General features: G+C 32.9%; 1 protein-coding gene and 1 long non-coding RNA gene across 8 annotated transcripts in view; one reads left to right on the forward strand and one right to left on the reverse strand.

Annotated features, from left to right (window-relative positions):
• Positions 1–18429, forward strand: part of LOC127698935 (calpain-9-like) — a 234628-nt gene that overhangs the window by 34549 nt on the left and 181650 nt on the right. For all 7 annotated transcript variants that reach the window (XM_052202688.1, XM_052202689.1, XM_052202691.1 and 4 more), the window contains exons 6-7: positions 3126–3226; positions 16617–16694. In XM_052202688.1, the coding sequence (XP_052058648.1) occupies positions 3126–3226; positions 16617–16694 (179 nt within the window). The remainder of the gene's footprint in view (positions 1–3125; positions 3227–16616; positions 16695–18429) is intronic.
• On the reverse strand, positions 6523–7624 carry LOC127699037 (uncharacterized). The gene is made up of 2 exons (XR_007981034.1): positions 7498–7624; positions 6523–6724 (listed from the first exon to the last, which is right to left on the reverse strand). It is a non-coding gene; the product is annotated as an uncharacterized LOC127699037 (long non-coding RNA).

Below are 18429 nucleotides of genomic sequence, written 5' to 3' on the forward strand. Positions count from 1 at the left end.
ATCTGAACAACAGGCCAAATGAGCCCTCCTATTAAAATTGCATATACTTCTTTATTATTCAAATAAAACTTTCAACAAGGGTTCTACAGTGATCCCAAGTCCCCAAGCTTTCATTTGATACTAAAACTACCCAAATATTCCCACTATTGACAAAGATACAGCTATGCGTAGGAACTATTTTGTTTAAAATATGTACTACTTTCTTGTATGTTCTTTCCGACCGGGCCTGAATTAGTGGTTCTATACCTTAAAGGACAATTTAGACAATTTAAAAGCAGTGTAAGGGAGGTAATCCAATTCATTTAAAGAATACTGTTGTATATATGTTTGATTACCTCCCTTACACTGCTTGTAAATTATGTATTAAGAATTTATGATTGTCTTGACATGATTAGCTGTAAATTTATTTTTAGAAGTTACTATTAATTAATATTAATTTTAACCATGTCATTTTATATTTTAATATTTTATGATGTATTTAAATGAGTAGTTATGGTTGCAAACTCTATTAGAAATTTGAATTGAGATTATTTTTGGAATAAGGGAAAGGGGGAGTTGAAAAAAATTTGGGGGGGGGGGGGGGGGTAAATAAGAATTTGTGGGGGGCTACAATTTTTCTCCTTTCAGATTTCAGAAATTAAAAAGAAAATTTCTTCAAATATTTTTTTTTGGGGATGGGTTAATATTCAACAGCATATATAGTGTATTGCACAAAAGCAAAAAAAACGGGTAAATTTTTTTTTGGGGGGGGGGGGGGGGGGCAATTCGCCACAGCATAGTGTATTGCACAAAAGCAAAAAATTGAATATAAATTCAAATCATATAACCAATTTTAAGTTCTTTGACTACAGTTATTCTGTGTCAGAAACCTATTATGTGTCAAATATTTAATTACAATCCAAATTCAGACCTGTATCAAGTGCGAATATTGTGTCCATATTTGCCCCAACTGTTCAGGGTTCGACCTCTGCGGTCGTATCCAGCTGCGCTCAGCGAAGCATTTTATTTAATTTGGGCCCTGTTTTCAAAATAAGTCCATATTAAGGTTAGAAAGGTCTAAAATTAAACTTTGTTTGATTTCAACTAAAATTAAATTTTTGGTGTTTTTTTATATGCTGAATCTGACCATGTTGTTAGATTTTGGATATCAGACCATTCTAGGTAAATTAAATGTCCCATTTCAAATTTTTAAGATCTTTGACCACATTTATTTTGTGTCAGAAACCTATATTATGTCAAAATTTTTATCACAATCCAAATTCAGACAGTATCAAGCTTGAATATTGTGTCCAAACTTGCCCCAACTGTTCAGGGTTAGACCTCTGCGGTCGTATCTGGCTGCGCTCAGCGAAGCATTTTATTCATTATATTAAAATTTTCTAATTGAATTGTATCCTCTACAAAGTGTTTTCATTCAGTTTTTATACACCTGTCAAATTTTTGACGGGACGTATTGTGGTATACAAATGTCTGGCGTCCGTCCGTCTGTCTGTTCGTCTGTCTGTCCGGCGTAAACATGTCGCACCGTAACTTGAGAATGACTTATCCAAATTTCAAGAAACTTAACGTAGTTGTTTCTTGTGATGGTCAAACGATCAGTATACTTTTTGGTGAAAATAAGATTAAAACTTTTTGAGTTACGGGACTTAGTAACTAAAACAGGTGTGTGTTTTTTTTCACATGTCGCGCCGTATATCAAAAACAATTTATGATTATTGCTTAAAACTTTACACACTTCTTAGTTATATTAATCTTAAGATCTGTATACTTTTTGGTGATGATTCAAAATTTTATTTTAGAGATATTGAGTATTTTGTTAAAAAAGGGGAGGGGTTTTTCACATGTCGCACCGTATCTCAAAAACAGTTTATGATTATTGCTTAAAACTTTACACACTTCTTAGTTATAATAACCTTAAGATCTGTATACTTTTTGGTGATGATTCAAAATTTTATTTTTGAGTTATTGAGTATTTTGTAAAAAAAGGGGGAGGGGTTTTTCACATGTCGCGCTGTATCTCAAAAACGATTTATGATTATTGCTTAAAATTTTACACACTTCTTAGTTATATTAATCTAAAGATCTGTATACTTTTTGGTTTTGATTCAAAATTTTATTTTTGAGATATTGATTTTTTTTTTTTTTAGAAGGGGGGGTTTTCACATGTCGCGCCGTATTTCAAAAACGATTTATGATTATTGCTTAAAATTTTACACACTTTTTAGTTATATTAATCTAAAGATCTGTATACTTTTTGGTTTTGATTCAAAATTTTATTTTAGAGATATTGAGTTTTTTGTAAAAAAAAAAGGGGGTTTTCGCATGTCACGCCGTATGTCAGAAATTATTTATGCTTATTGCATAAAAATTCACACACAAGACGACGGGCATATCATGCGCTCATGGGGCAGCTGTTTTTTTATTATATGCCGTCATAAAAAGGACTAAATTTGGTAAACTGTTTTCCATCTGTCTGTCAACAATCGTTTACAAGCAAGAAAATGCTTTGACCAAGATAACTGAAGGAGTTTTATATGGAGAGATTAAAGTTGTGTTCCTAGGATATAGAAAATATCAGTTTTAAGCACTTTCTGTCATGCCTGAATGAATATTGATTACAGTAGATATTCGGTATATAGTTTAATCATCAAATTTTACAGATCCAGTTTTTATTTCATTCCATTTGAGTAATTTTTATACGCCCGTCAATTTTTGACGGGATGTATTATGGTATACAAATGTCCGGTGTCCGTCCGTCTGTCCGTCTGTCTGTCCGGCGTAAACATGTCGCACTGTAACTTGAGAATGACTTATCCAAATTTCATGAAACTTAACATAGTTGTTTCTTATGATGGTTCCACCTTTTATCATCAACCCCTTGGATATGTTTGATTACCAACAAAATTCACTTGAATAAAGCCTCTCCTGAGGCAGTAAACTTTTTTGTTGTACTGCTAAGCAGTTGCCTCTTAGAAAGAAGTTGGGGGCAAGGGGTATGCGAGTTAGCTTACTAAGGTTTTTCAATTCCTGTCCAGTTATAATTACTGCCATGTTTAAATATATTGTTGGTCAAATAATATTTTTTACTTGTCATTGTAGATTACTGTTTGTTTTATTTGTTAAAGGTTGAAATACAGACACCAGGAAGGAGTGGTAAGCTGCCAATGGTACGATGCAGAAACCCTTGGGGTAATGAGAGTGAATGGAAAGGAGCCTTTAGTGATGAGTAAGCATTCCTAAAACTTAATTTGTTTCATTTGTTAAAAGAATTTTATTTGTTACTGAGGGAGTGACAGGAACTGGTATGGATGGTTTAAACAAATTGTTTAAATGTTTATAATTTAAAAGATAAGTTTGAAGTAAACCTGATGCAATTTCAACAAAAAATTGTGTGCAATAAATTCCTTATTTTTCAACCTACATTTCTGATGCCACAAAAATGTTGAACAAGTTGGTTATTTTTGTCCTGCCTGCAACAAAAGTAGCAGAATGCAATACAAAGGGAATACTATGTGGTGGCAGCAATGTTAACTATTTGTATAAGGCTTTATACTTCAGAAGACCTGGATGCTTCTTCTATGCAGATCCATTATGTTAGTGTTACAAAGTTTCAGTTTGTCATATGTCCATTGTCCTTGACCCCATTTTCATGGCTCAAAGACTGCTTGAAAAATTATTGTTTGTGATATTCTCACATATTATGAGCAATAAGTTAACTATATTTGGTATATGGGTGCCTTGCAAAGTCAACATGACCTCGTCCTTATTTCATTTGGAAGAGTGATCAAGGTTTAAGTTATGTGTTAAGTTCCGTTTCTCAGATACTATAAGCAGTAGGTCAACTATAAGCTGTGTATGGAATGTTTGTAAGGGGTACATGGCAGTCATGCTCATCTGACCATGACCTCATTTTCATGGTTCATTGGTCAATATTAAGTTTTTGTGGTTTGCTCTGTATTTTAAATACTATAAGCAATAGGTCAACAAAATTTGATTAACGGGATGATTGTACATTGAAAATGTCCGTTTGGCAGGTATCATTTGTCTTTGACCTCATTTTTTTGGTTCATTTGTCAATGTTAATTTTCCGTAGTGTGGTCCTCTTCTCAGATACTATAAGTAAAAGGTCAACTATATTTGGAGTATGGAATGATTGTAAGGTGTACATGTTTGTCTGCCAGGGTTTATCTAACCTTGACCTTATTGTTATTGATCATTGATAATGTTAAGTTTATGTGATCAATATAAGTAGTAAAACCTTGATTTTTAAGACCTCAACATTAAATCAATGTGGTCAGTAAAGCAGGCGAGACATTTCAGCGTGTGCACTCTTGTTTAAATTAGTTATGGCTTACTGATTATTTAAGGCACCATCAAGGATGGAAATCTGGGGAAAAATTGAGGTATAAACTTGATAAAAATATTCTAAATTGAAAAATAGAAAAATTTTGAGAAACATCTTCAGTGATCTCCCATGGCTGTTTTAGTGTCACGGCACTGCATCGCTATAATTTTTTCCATTACACTATAATTATTTAAGATTCTATTTTTTCTTGTCTCTATACATTACTGCAAAATTGAACCATGTCCTAATTTTTGTTGTATATTGGTATGACGTTGGTGTCGTCGCCGTTGTCGTCCAAAGACACATTGGTTTTCGCACTCTTACTTTAGTTTAAGTGAATGGATCTCTATGAAATTTTACCATAAGGTTCAATACCACAAAAGAAAGGTTGGGACTGATTTTGGGGGTTATGGTACCAACAGTTAAGGAATTAGGGGCCAAAAAGGGGCCAAAAATAAGCATTTTTGTAACTTCCAGACATAACTTGTGTGTTATAGTATGGATTTCTCTGACATTGTACCACAAGGTTCCATATCACAAAGGGAATGCTGGGATTGATTTTGGGGGTAATTGTCTCAAAATTTTAGGAATTAGGGGCCAAAAAAGGGGCAAGAAACAAGCATTTTTTCTAGTTTCATGAGAATAACTTGTGTGTAAGTGTATGGATCTTTCTGAAATTGTACTACAAGGTTCCATATCACAAAAGGAAAGCTGGAATTCGGTTGCCCAAAACGTTTAGGAAAAAGGGGCCAAAAATAAGGCAGATTTTACAGTATTGTGTTCTGCCTCCTACTTCCATGATAAATAATTAAAGAAGGCATTACACAAAAAAAAATTATATTTTCTGAAAATTTACTATCAGTAGATCATAATTCTTCAAAAAAGGAGTAAATAATGTAAGAGATTATTGAATGGTTGCCAAAGAAACAGGATACCCACATTTTCTCCTTTTGCACCCTGGTCCAAAATTTCATTAATTTTGGTTTAAAGCCTTTAACCAGCAATAAAACCAAAATAAATTCTGAAAGGTAAAAGGTTTAGGAAGATATTCAGCATCTTTCTCATTACTATTTCTAATATATTAGTGGAAAAAAAATATGTTTAAGATGATGGACATGTGACATATGGAAAATGGGACAAAAGTTTATGTTTTTCAAAGTAAATGACATCTAATACACAGTAAAAAGAATTGAATAAGTATAAAGTTGCATGTGTTGCCAATATTTACTTTTTACTAGTTTAATTTGTGCCAGATTCTTAAAAGAAAACATGTTTTGAATTAAGGCTGTTGCTAATGTGACGGAGACAAAAATGAGTAACGTTAGCGACATTTGGACATGTCACATTAGCAACAGCATCTTTAAAAAATAAAATGTATGCACACAGTCGTGCTTTATAAATGCTTTGAGTAATTAAATTGTACAGTCTGGTTTAGAATATCTAAATATACAGAATGTCATTGGCAGGTGTACTTTGTATCAAATGAATACACAAGAAACCAATTTGTAATAGTAACATTAGCAACATCTTCTTCAGTAATACATTAAGAAAATTTGCTATCTAGATGGGTCGCACTAAATAGGGCCAAAATTGTTACAGGAGGTGAAAAATAAGATTCATGATATCTTTATCGAAAAAGTTTTCAGATGTAACTGAATGATTCTTCTAGATCTGTTCATATCTTTAGTCGTGAACTGAGATGTTGATATGATATGAGTACCAAATGCAATAAGAACTGTTCTTTGTACCAGACTGACACACCAGATTTTATGGATGGATGGATTAATTATTGTTTAACGTCCAGTGTCAACCTAGTATGTGCACATCAGGACGAGAACAAGTTGATGTAATATGATCTCTGCTTTGTACTAGACCGACACTCTTAGATGGATTTTCCACAAAGACACATTATACAGACTCTGTTGCCTCTGTAAGCTGACCTTTGCTTTTACTCCTAGATGCTTTTGGCTTGGATGAGAAGCAGCAAAGACCCAATTTTAATGTCTTATTTTATCTGGCTACGAATTTAACCTGCAACCTTTGGCACTCAAAACAGAAAGGGGATATGGATTATTTATGAAGCACAAGCCAAAATGCCCATGTAATGTCTACCAAGAAACATCAAACAACAGAAGAATGAACAATTTCAAATCAATTCGCAGTGAAGATGGAAATACCATAGTGATCAATGCCTCAATGACTTTCACCATGGATTTTGGTAAAGAAAGTCTTTTGCAGTCTTCAGAACACCTTGCTTTGCCCATTTAATTCATGATGCATTTGCATTCAAAAGTCGAAAATACTGCCTAGACTAAGAAGCTTAAAAATATTTTAATGTTTGAAAAATTTATCGTCTCTGTTAGTTCTGGAGGACTGCATCTGAAAGAAAATAAATTGAAAATATTACTGGTATATGAATACAATTTAAAAAATGAACAACTATTAAAATTTTTAAAATGTATTGAAGTACTGCCTTCAAATTTACTTCAATCAAGACATAGTTTTTTGCCGAATGCTTTCAGTATATATGGTAATTAAAGATATGTTGTCATCATTAATTATAGCTAGAACAGTTCAAGTTACCATCTTCTTTTAATGATTACCCGAGATTATGCTAAGATACCCCTGAAAATCAAATGTATGTTTACCATTTGGTAAATTTGTCTGTGAGCAATGACTTTTATGCCAATTTTGACAATTTTAAGAACTGGACTAATTTTGGCAATTAATGAACTAAGTTGTTATTATAAAAATAGAAGATGTGGTATGAAGCTCTTCGAAAAGGAAAGACTATTACCTTCAAATATATATAGTAATGAGCGCCCCTTCATTACTATATTAGACTGTTTTAATTTTCTTATATAACATCACATCAACAATATACTGTCCCAAAGTAACGATCGCTACATAAAAATCTGTCCATGTTATACCGTTCGCATCAAATTATTAAAAGAAATGTATTTTGATGAACTAGAAGACTCAACTGTACGTAAAATATGGTCAAATCTCGTTGGGAGATGAAAAACCAAAACAAAAGTTTCTTAATGTGACATTTAAATGACATTACTTGATTCAACGTTTTGTTGCGAATGTCTTTTTGATGGACGGAATACAATAAAGGACCTCGTGTAACGATATAACAGACAACTTACCTTCTTTGCTTTCCCATTATGTGAGGGAACCGGCTCCGCATCCATTTCTGCAAAGGGCGATATCGTAACTCCTATACAGGAGAGTTACAGATCTAAATATATATTGCATGTAAAGAATTTTATAAAAAACTGGAAAGTGAACCCAACTCTAAAAATTTCTACAGATTAATACACAGAAATACAAACAGCACTAAAGAACTTGCTACAACCATACTATATGATGATCATGAATTCACCGATCCAGAAGAACAAAGGGAGGCAATGGCAAAATATTTTCAAAATTTAGCAACACCTAAGGACGATCCTGACTTTGATGAAAATTTCCTAAATAACTGCCAATTCCGCTGTGAAATTATAAAAGAAATCTGTAGCTTATCTGATTTCAGTTCAGACAAATTCAACCCCGCCGAAATTTCAGAGGCAATATCAAATCTGAACAATGGAAAGGCATGCGATGAATATGGGCTTTCTGCTGAACACTTCAAATCTGCTAAAGAGGTTGTTGTTCCGTATCTTGTTTCTCTATTTAATCAAATTTTGGCTGAGAAAAAAGTACCAATCCAATTCAAAACCGGTATTCTTAATGCAGTATGCAAGAAAAATAAAGATGACAAAATACTTGATAACTACAGAGGCATCACCGTCTCGTCAATTATTGGAAAAATTTTTGAACATGTTATCCTTAATAGAATACTTCCGAAATTAGATAAACAATCAGAATTACAATTTGGCTTCACAAGTGGCCTCTCACCAGCAATGGCAGCACTACTAGTCTCTGAATCGGAACTTATATCAAAAAATCAAAAATCTAAATTAATTTTTGGACTTCTGGACTCACAAAAGGCATTTGATGTTGTTCATCATGATATTCTTCTCGACAAGTTATTTGACCAAAATATTGATCCAGATATTTGGGAAATCATTTTTGATATGTACAACAACCTTACCTCTAAAGTTAAATGGAAAAACGGATTTAGTAACAGCTTCCCTGTAGGGCAAGGAGTCCGCCAAGGAGGAATTCTATCCACCCATTTGTACAAACTGTACATTAACGACCTACTTACAGAACTTGAAGAGAATGGTATGGGCCAGTACATCGGCACAAACTTTACGGGATGTCCAACCTGTGCAGATGATATTATACTTTTGTCATCAACTGAAGAAGAAATGCAATCTATGCTAGATACATCTAAAAGATACTCAGACAAACATAGATACAAGATCCATCCAACCAAAAGCGTTATAATTAATAAATATAGTAACTCAAAAACAACGAAGAGTAAGGTTCAATTCAAACTCGATGATAAAAACATGCCATCAGCCAATCAAGGTACACATCTGGGTATCATAAGAGCAATTAAAGACCAAAATAAAACAAACATCCAGGACAGAATTAGCTTAGCCAGAAGGACAGCCTATTCTCTTATGAACGTTGGAGTACATGGTACAAACGGATTAAACCCTAAAACTTCTTATATGATATACAGAGTATACGTTCTACCAAGGCTACTTTACAGCCTGGAAGTTCTGCCACTAAATAATGGGGACATTAAGTTGCTAAGAGATTTCCACGTGAATTTTTTGAGACAAATACAAGCTCTTCCCTCACGGACAGCAATTTCAGCAGTATACTTACTCTTGGGTGCGCTCCCCATAGAGGCAGAAATTCACAAAAGAGTTCTTAGCCTGTTCCACTCCATCTTTTCATCTAATAACGAGAATCTAAAAAAGGCTCTAGAGAGGCAATATGTCCTGCAAACACATGAACTAACATTCCTTAACAGAGTAGCAGATCTTTTATACATGTATAATCTTCCTCCATGGACTTATCTGAAAGATCAATTGCCATCAAAGTTATCATGGAAATGCAAGGCAAGAGAAGCAATAAACAACTACTGGAAAGTGAATCTTCAAAGGGACGCCAATAGCAAAACAACACTAAAATTTCTCTGTATCCCTAATTTAGACATTGGAAAACCTCATACTATCTGGAATAGTCTACCACCAAATATTGGCGAACTCAGGAAAGCAACAATAAAAGCAAGGCTATGCACAGGGACATATATATTTCAATCACAGAAAGCTCGTTTCTCAAATATTAACCTTGATGCAACTTGCCCAATTTGTCAACTGGAAGAAGAAGATATCATCCATTTTCTCACTCGCTGTCCCGTTCTGGAAGGCATACGCAGAGAATCTCTAAGTGTTATCAAAAGAATTACCATCAGTAAAATTGGGCTAGGAAACTGGAATTCCAACTTTCACGAGAGAACTTGTATTGCCCAACTAATTTTGGATTGTCAGCAACTGGCTCTAAACAATATTCTCCCTCATGATAACCTTTTTCTTAATTCAATAGAAGAATTAAGCAGGAACTTATGTTATAGACTCCATCTAAAAAGAGTGTCTTCTCTTAATGTCTAGTTGTCATAAGGTCAGTGTGGTTGTACCGCGCTAAACCTTAAACAACTATCTTCAACTTCATAAAATAAAATATGGCTTTTTTCTCCAATCTAAGGAATAATCATTTATGCTTCTTCGACAGTACAACTAGGTCAGTGTGGTTGTTCCGCGCTAAACCTAACATCAATCTTTTACACAGAATAAAATGCTGCGAAAATCTAAATGTTCAAATCTTCATTTAATTTAGGTTAATATGGCTGTTCCGCGCTATACCTTCAATTGCTTTCTTTAACTCCGTAAAATGAAACAACTGAAACAACGTTTATCTTTAATCTAAAGTCATCATAAAGGTTTTTGGACAGAGCAACTAGGTCAGTGTGGGTGTTCCGCGCTAAACCTATCAATCCTTTACGTAATATTAAATGCTGAGAAAATCCATGAAATTTTAGAATAACTGGTCAGTGTGGTTGTGCCGCGCTATACCTATAGTTGGAATAAATGTACATGTTTATCGTTAGCTTTAATACCCAGTAGCTTCACATATATATATATATAACAGATAGATAATGGCTATGCATAATTAGATCGCTTAGGACATATAAGCTTATATGCATGATTTTGTTGATTTTATATCGCCTAGTAGTGCTCATAGACAGATGTAGTAACTCCAGCATGTAGCAGGCAGGAAGCTGAAAACTCGTTATTTTTTACCTTTAAGTAACATTGTTTAGTAAATGTAAAGATTTTTTACTATAATGCATGCCCTGTAAATAATATTCAAAACTTTTTTATTTTTAAAAATTTTATTAATAACTTTTAAACTGTGACCCATTTTTAATGTACATAGAAGTTATTATTAGTATCTTTGCAGGGATTTAACTGTACATAATGTTATTTTTAAATAGTTAGGTATTCACTTAATAATTTTTATAAGGATTAACCAACCTGAATTCAGTAAGGTTGGTGTACTCCAACTATTGGAGGAAGATATAGAGGAAAGAAGAAGAAGAAGTATTGCTCACGTGACATTGATTTGGACGGAAACGTAGAGCAGTAACGTTCGCAAAAACGAAAACAGCCAATGATATTGATTCCGAAAGTCCTTTGACCCCCTTTCGTCATCAAAATTTAATGTGATTGCTATTTATATCAATTATTTATAAAACCCGAGTTAAAAATAACAACGGGCCGTCTGAGAACCAACAAATAAATTGAGATCGTAACATACCACAATGGACGAAAAAGATGTGACGTTCGCAATAATATTATTAAATTACCTTTTTTAGCCTTTACCAATAAAAATGTGCCTTAGAATTATAATTAAAACACAAAAGAATACTTTTTATTAAAATATAAGTCCATGTTATTAGGCTCCACTTAAAAATAATACTTTAAAATTCCACTCCAAATAAGCTAGATGTCAGTCAAGTAGGTCACAATGTCTATTCAATGTCCAATATTTTGAAATTGAAAACCCACTAATTCTAACAAAAAACATAAACACAGGGTGATTTTTATTTTTATTTACTCAGAAAGACACCTTTTATTAAATAAAATAATGCATTACTTCATTTCACACTCTGTTTCACAGTTTCAGCAATACCTTTTTTGATGGATACAAAAAAGCAATACTTCCTTTTTATTGTAAAATCTGCCATAAGCATTTTTCTAGTTTCCAGACAATAACTTGTGTTCAAGTGTATGGATCTCTCAGAAATTGTACTGCAAGGTACCATACACAAAGGGAAGGCTTGGATTGATTTTGGGGGTAATTGCCTCAAAATTTTAGGAATTAGGGGCCAAAAAGGGGCAAAAAACAAGCATTTTTTTAGTTTCAGGACAATAACTTGTGTTGTATGGATCTTTATGAAATTGTACTACAAGGTTCCATATCACAAAGGGAAAGCTGGTTTTGGGTTGGGGGGTAATTGCCCTAAATGTTTAGGAATTTGGGGCCAAAAAGGGGCCAAAAAATAAGCATTTTTCTAGTTTCCAGACAATAACTTGTGTTCAAGTGTATGGATCTCTCTGAAATTGTACTGCAAGGTACCATACCACAAAGGGAAGGCTGGGATTGAGTTTGGGGGTGATGAATCATAAGGGGGTTTTTCCTTTTTTTCCTTTTTTTTTTTCTTTAAAATTTTCCATTTTAAGTTGGTTATTTCTGATTTATATATAAAAGCAAATAATAATGATATGGTTTGATTTCATCAAAAATTGAAATATTGGGGTTCTTTGATATGCTGAATCTAACCGTGTATTTAAATTCTTAATTTTTGGTTCTGTTTTCAAATTGGTCTACATCAAGGTCCAAAGGATCCAAAATTAAAGTTATTTTGATTTTAACAAAAATTGAATTTTTGGGGTTCTTTGATATGCTGAATCTTAACATGTATTTAGATTTTTGATTATGGGCCCAGTTTTCAAGTTGGTCCAAATCGGGGTCCAAAATTAAACTTTGTTTGATTTCATTAAAAATTGAATTATGGGGGTTCTTTGATATGCTGAGAGTTTTGGTCCCAACAGGAATGTGGGGCCAAAAAAAGGCCCAAATAAGCATTTTTCTAGTTTTCAGACAATAACTTGTGGAATGGTGTATGGATCTCTCTGAAATTATACCACAAGTTTCCATACCACAAAGGGATGGTAAGCATTGGCTTTGGGGGGTTATAAGTAATAAGGGGCAAAAAAGGGGGAAAAACAAGTGTTTCCAGGTTAATGGACAATTACTTAAGTACAAAACATAATTTAAAAGCAGTGTAAGGTTGGTAATTCAAACTCATTTGAATATCTCACCTACACTGCTTTTAAATTATGTATATTGGAAATTTGCCAAAACTTTATTGTTAATATATTCCATTGGAAATTTGCCAATAATTTTAGTATAATAAACTCCATTGGAAAGTAAGAATTGGCTTTGGGGGGTTATGGCTCAAACCTTTAAGGAATAAGAGGCAAAAAAGCGGGAAAAACAAGGGTTTCCAGGTTAATAGACAATTACTTAAGTACAAAACATAATTTAAAAGCAGTGTAAGGTTGGTAATTCAAACTCATTTTAATATCTCACCTACACTGCTTTTAAATTATGTATATTGGAAATTTGCCAATAACTTTATTGTTAATAAATTCCATTGGAAATTTGCCAATATAAAATATTGCTGATGAAGGTTTTTTGTTTATTTTTAGCCATGACTATGATGTCATTTTCTATTTTAATAGCCTTATGGTGTATTTAAATATTTTAATACTTTTATGATATTTAAATAGGTTTTTATGGTTGCAAATTTATTGGGGTTATTTGAATATCTCAGCTACACTGGTTTTAAATTATGTATATTGGAAATTTGCCAATAACTTTAGTATTAATAAATTCCATTGGAAATTTGCAAATAACTTTAGTATAGTAAACTCCATTGGAAATTTGTCAATATAAAATGTTGCTGATGAAGGTTTTTTGTTTATTTTTAGCCATGACTATGATGTAATTTTCTATTTTAATACCTTTATGATGTATTTAAATGGGCTGTTATGGTTGCAAAGGAATTTTATTCTTAGATATTACTATAAAATGTTGCTGATTAAGGTTTTTTAACCATGTATTTAGATTTTTATTTGTGGGCCTGCTATCAAATTGGTTCATATTATAATAATAATAATAATAATAAATTCTTTATTTAAAGAGGGTAAACTCAGTTAGTTACAATAAACTAATCTTCCCTGAGGCCCTCACATACAAATTACAATACAATAAAAAAAAAAAAAACAGATATTTACACATAGTTAATTTACAGTCAATTAGTTCAATGTAATACTACTAACATGATAAGATATAAGGCTGTTCAAGATGTACATGTAGTCAAAAAATCAAATACAAATATAAATAAAAGAATATACAAATACATTGTAGAAAACATAATCTTATCAGGACTGTGTTAAGTACTTCTTGATACTTTGTTTAAAAGTATAAGTGTTTTGAGCTTTACGCATTTTGTTTGGTAGTCCATTCCATAACACTGATATTGAGGTCAAAAGGGTCCAAAATTAAACTTTGGTTTGATTTCATCAAAAATTGAATATTGGGGTTCTTTGATATGCCAAATCTAACCGTGTATTTAGATTTTTAATTTTGGGTCCTGTTTTTTAAATTGGTCTACATTAAGGTCCAAAGGGTCTAAAATTAAACTTAGTTTGATTTTAACAAAAATGGAACTATTGGGGTTCATTGATATGCTGAATCTAAATATGTGTTTAGATTTTTGATTATGGGCCCAGTTTTCAAGTTGGTCCAAATTGGGGTCCAAAATTAAACTTTGTTTGATTTCAACAAAAATTGAATATATGGGGTTCTTTGATATGCTGAATCTAACCATGTATTTAGATTTTTGATTTTTGGGCCCCGTTATCAAATTGGTCCACATTGAGGTCAAAAGGGTCCAAAAATAAACTTTGTTTGATTTCATCAAAAATTGAATTCTTAGGATTCTTTGATATGCTGAATCTAACCATGTATTTAGATTTTGGATATTGGACCATAATAGGTAAATTAAAAAAATTTAAGTTCTTAGACCACATTCATTCTGTGTCAGAAACATATGCTGTGTCAAATATTTAGTCACAATCCAAATTCAGAGCTGTATCAAGCTTGAATGTTGTGTCCATACTTGCCCCAACTGTTCAGGGTTCGACCTCTGCGGTCGTATCAATCTGCGCCCAGCGGAGCATTTTATTATTGATAAATTATACTTTCTTTTCCTTTTTGATATATAAAAAGTTCTTTTTTATACTAGATACTTAGTTAGTAGTTTCTGACAAGAGGAAAAATAAAATTGTGTAACTATAAATGAATATCTAAGACATAAACTGAAACAACCGTTTCTTTAATTGTATTGTTGGGTATGAATTGAACGATATAAAGAATAATTAAATGAATAGAATATGGCAGCGATACAACAGACAAATGACATTGAAAAAAAATACTATTTATATTTTTACACCAAATGTGATGCTATCCAAAATTTCTGTGGAGAGTACTGCATCTTCTTTTGCTAGGACTTTAACAAAACTTGATATAAAGGTATAATATGCTATTCCAAAAAGGTTCTACATGTATTTGTAAAAAAATTATACAGTGACCTCCAGTTTTTGTCTCGCCTTGACGGAGTCAAATTGCGAGACATAGGTATGCTTTTTCCGGCGTCGACGGCAGCAGCGTCAACAATGTATTAGTTTGTGATTAGGTCTAGTTTATGGTGAACCACTAGTTGTAGGTCAATGATATTTGGTATGCAGTTGTATAAGCATTGGCACATCTCATTACCATGGAGTTTATTTGGTCCTTACCCCTCAGTCACGGTCTATTGACTTTGAAACTTTTGCTTAGTTTATATGTATTAGTTTGTGATTAGGTCAGTTTAAGATGAACCACTTATGTTAAGTCATTGATATTTGGTATGCAAATGTATTGGCATTTGCAAGTTTCATTTCCACGGAGATTATATAACCCCACCTCCTCATTATGGTTCATTGACTCTGAAACTTTTGCATAGTTTACAAGTTAATGTTTGTGTTTAGGTTTGTTTAAAGGGAACGATTTATGAAAAAGTCAATGGTATTTGGTATGCAGTTGTATTAGCATTGGCACATCTGATTTCCAGTGAAATTGTTTAGCCCTGTACCTTCAGTCATGGTTCATTGACTTTAAATATTTGCATAACTTACATGTTAAAGTATTGCTATTTTAATTTCAACATTTGCATTATCAAAATGACAAATAGGCAAGACATATCTCTGTGTTAACAGTTTATGAAATGGCTGCCATTATACATAAAGAACTAAGGTCAGCTGTGATTTTTGTCAAGCCTGTGATGTGGGACATAGGGATTACCATCCGGTGTTGGCGCATCATTTACTATTTGTATAAAGCTTTATATTTCAGAGGGTAGAAGACCTGGATGCTTCATACTTTGTATACAGATGCCTTATGTTATGAAGTTTCGTCTGTCATATGTTATCTGTCCTTGACCTCATTTTCATGGTTCATGGGACTGCTTAAAAAAGAACAGTTTTTTTGGTCATGTGAATTTCTCACTTATTATGAGTTATAAGATCACTACATTTGGTAAAAGGGTGCCTTGCAAGGTGTATATTTCTGTCAAACAGATTTCACTTGACCCTGACCTCATTTCATGGAACAGGGAACAAGGTTAAAGTTATATGATTAGGTCCGTTTCTTAGATACTATAAGCAGTAAGTTATATATATATGGTGTATGGAATCATTGTAAGGTACATGTCAGTCTAGCATTGACATAATTTCCATGGTTCATTGGTCAATGTTAAAAGTTTTTAAATTTTGGTCTGTTTTTCAAATACTATAAGTATGGAATGATTGTAAGGTGTACAGTCTAAAATTTAAAAACTTAACATTGACCAATGCTAGACTGACATGTACCTTACAATGATTCCATACACTACATATAGATAACCTACTGCTTATATCATCTGTCCTTGACCTCATTTTCATGGTTCTTTGGTCAATATTGAGTTTTTGTAGTTTGGTCCTCTTCTCAGATACTATAAGAAATAGTTAACTATATATTCGCCAACAGAGAAGCATCAATCAAAAGGTATTTATATTTGCAATATAAAAATCCTTTATTGTTTAAGAAACATGTGACTTATAGACCATTTAACCTATCTTTTTTTGCCTTATTTCAGGTCAGAAAGATGGAAGTATATAACAGATTCTGACAAAGAAGAAATTGGATTGACTCAAGAGGATGATGGTGAATTCTGGTATGAATTTGAGGGATGACTTTTTCAGTTAAAAGCTTTGACTTAATGCTTAGTTTTTAGACCTGAATATGATTTCCTTTCATTGCATTGAGGCAGATATTAAATTATGTAGAATATAATTGAGTAGTTACTGGGGAATCATATATTAATTGGTTTTACTGAGAGATATATGAGTACTCACTGGCAAAAATATCTACAAAATGGGTAAAAAATACAAGTATGAACATTAATAAGAACCGAAGCAGTTGAAAAGCTATCTGACTATATTAAGCTGCTCTCGTGTGAGGCCCATCACTTTAAAAGACACATCTCAGGACTCAGTTTTTCCAATCTGACGATTTTGGAGGCTTTTTTAAACAACAATTTAGCACAAACATACTTAATGTTTTATAACTCTTGCTATGATTAATCAGTGAAGGTCTGTGATTACTGTTTGATTCTTTGAGGTGTGTTCACATTATAATCTATTTTATGAAAAGAAAGGCACGATGTCTTAATAGGCAACTGATTAGTCAAGTATCATTTTGCTGTTCGATACTAAGTACTACTGAGCGATACTTGAGTATTCATTAAAAGACCAGACTTATTGGGTTGCATTAAGAGCAGGCAATTATTTGGAATAATACTAGGTACTTTTCTATGATACTCGAGTTATATGATACTTGTTGACATTCATATCATCATGTAATGGACAGAAAATTCATAAAAAGACCAGACTTTAAGGATCATCTGGAGACTCCTTATTTTAGTTATTGCTCTTTAATGGCAATTTTTATCAATTTTTTGTGTTTTGTCTAGTATCTAAAAAACTAAAATAGATAGATAAAAACTTAGATGAAAGCTGAGTTTTATTGTTTGTTCTTATGTTGTACTGTTACACCACTCTCCCAGGTTAGGGGAGGGGGGCTTGGCCCCAGCAAACATATTTAACCCTGCCACATTCTGTATGTGCCTGTCCCAAGTCAGGAGCCTGTAATTCAGTGGTGGTCGTTTGTTGTTTTATATCATATTTGTTTTTCATTCATTGTTTTGTACATAAATCAGGCCGTTAGATATCTCGCTTGAATTGTTTTACATTTGTCATTTTGGGGCCTTTTATAGCTGAATATGAGGTATGGGTTTTGCTCATTGTTGAAGCTGTTCAGTGACCTATAGTTGTTAATTTCTATGTCATTTGGTCTCTGGTGGAGAGTCTCATTGGCAATCATATCACACTCTTCTTATATTATATTAGATAATCAGCAAGACAAGATCTACAATAATTGTAATGACTGAAATCGTCAGTCAACTCCTTATTGGAGTTCTTGCTCCTTAATGACAATTTTACAATTTTTTTTTCGTTTTTGCCTATTATCTTGAAAATTATTAGATACCGGTAGATCAACTCTTTAAAAAGCAAAAATGATCAGCTAAACCAGATCTACAAAGACCTAGGTGAGCAACACAGGCTCTTTAGGACCTCTAGTTTTTCTTGCCAAGGAGAGCTTTTTTTTGGCAGTGTCCAAGTCATCAACAATGTAATAGTTTGCGATTATGTCATGTTAATGGGAACCACCAATGTTATTTGGTATGCAGTTGTATAAGCATTTGCACATCTCATATCCATGGAGGTTATTTGACCCCACCCCCTCAGTCTAAAGGTTTATTGACTTTGAATCTTTGTATAATTTACCTGATAGATTTTGCAATTAACTTAGATTTTTAAGATGAACATCTAGAGTGCAGTTGTATTAGC

Source organism: Mytilus californianus, unplaced genomic scaffold, assembly GCF_021869535.1.
Source record: "Mytilus californianus isolate M0D057914Y unplaced genomic scaffold, xbMytCali1.0.p SCAF_4, whole genome shotgun sequence".
Taxonomy (NCBI): domain Eukaryota; kingdom Metazoa; phylum Mollusca; class Bivalvia; order Mytilida; family Mytilidae; genus Mytilus; species Mytilus californianus.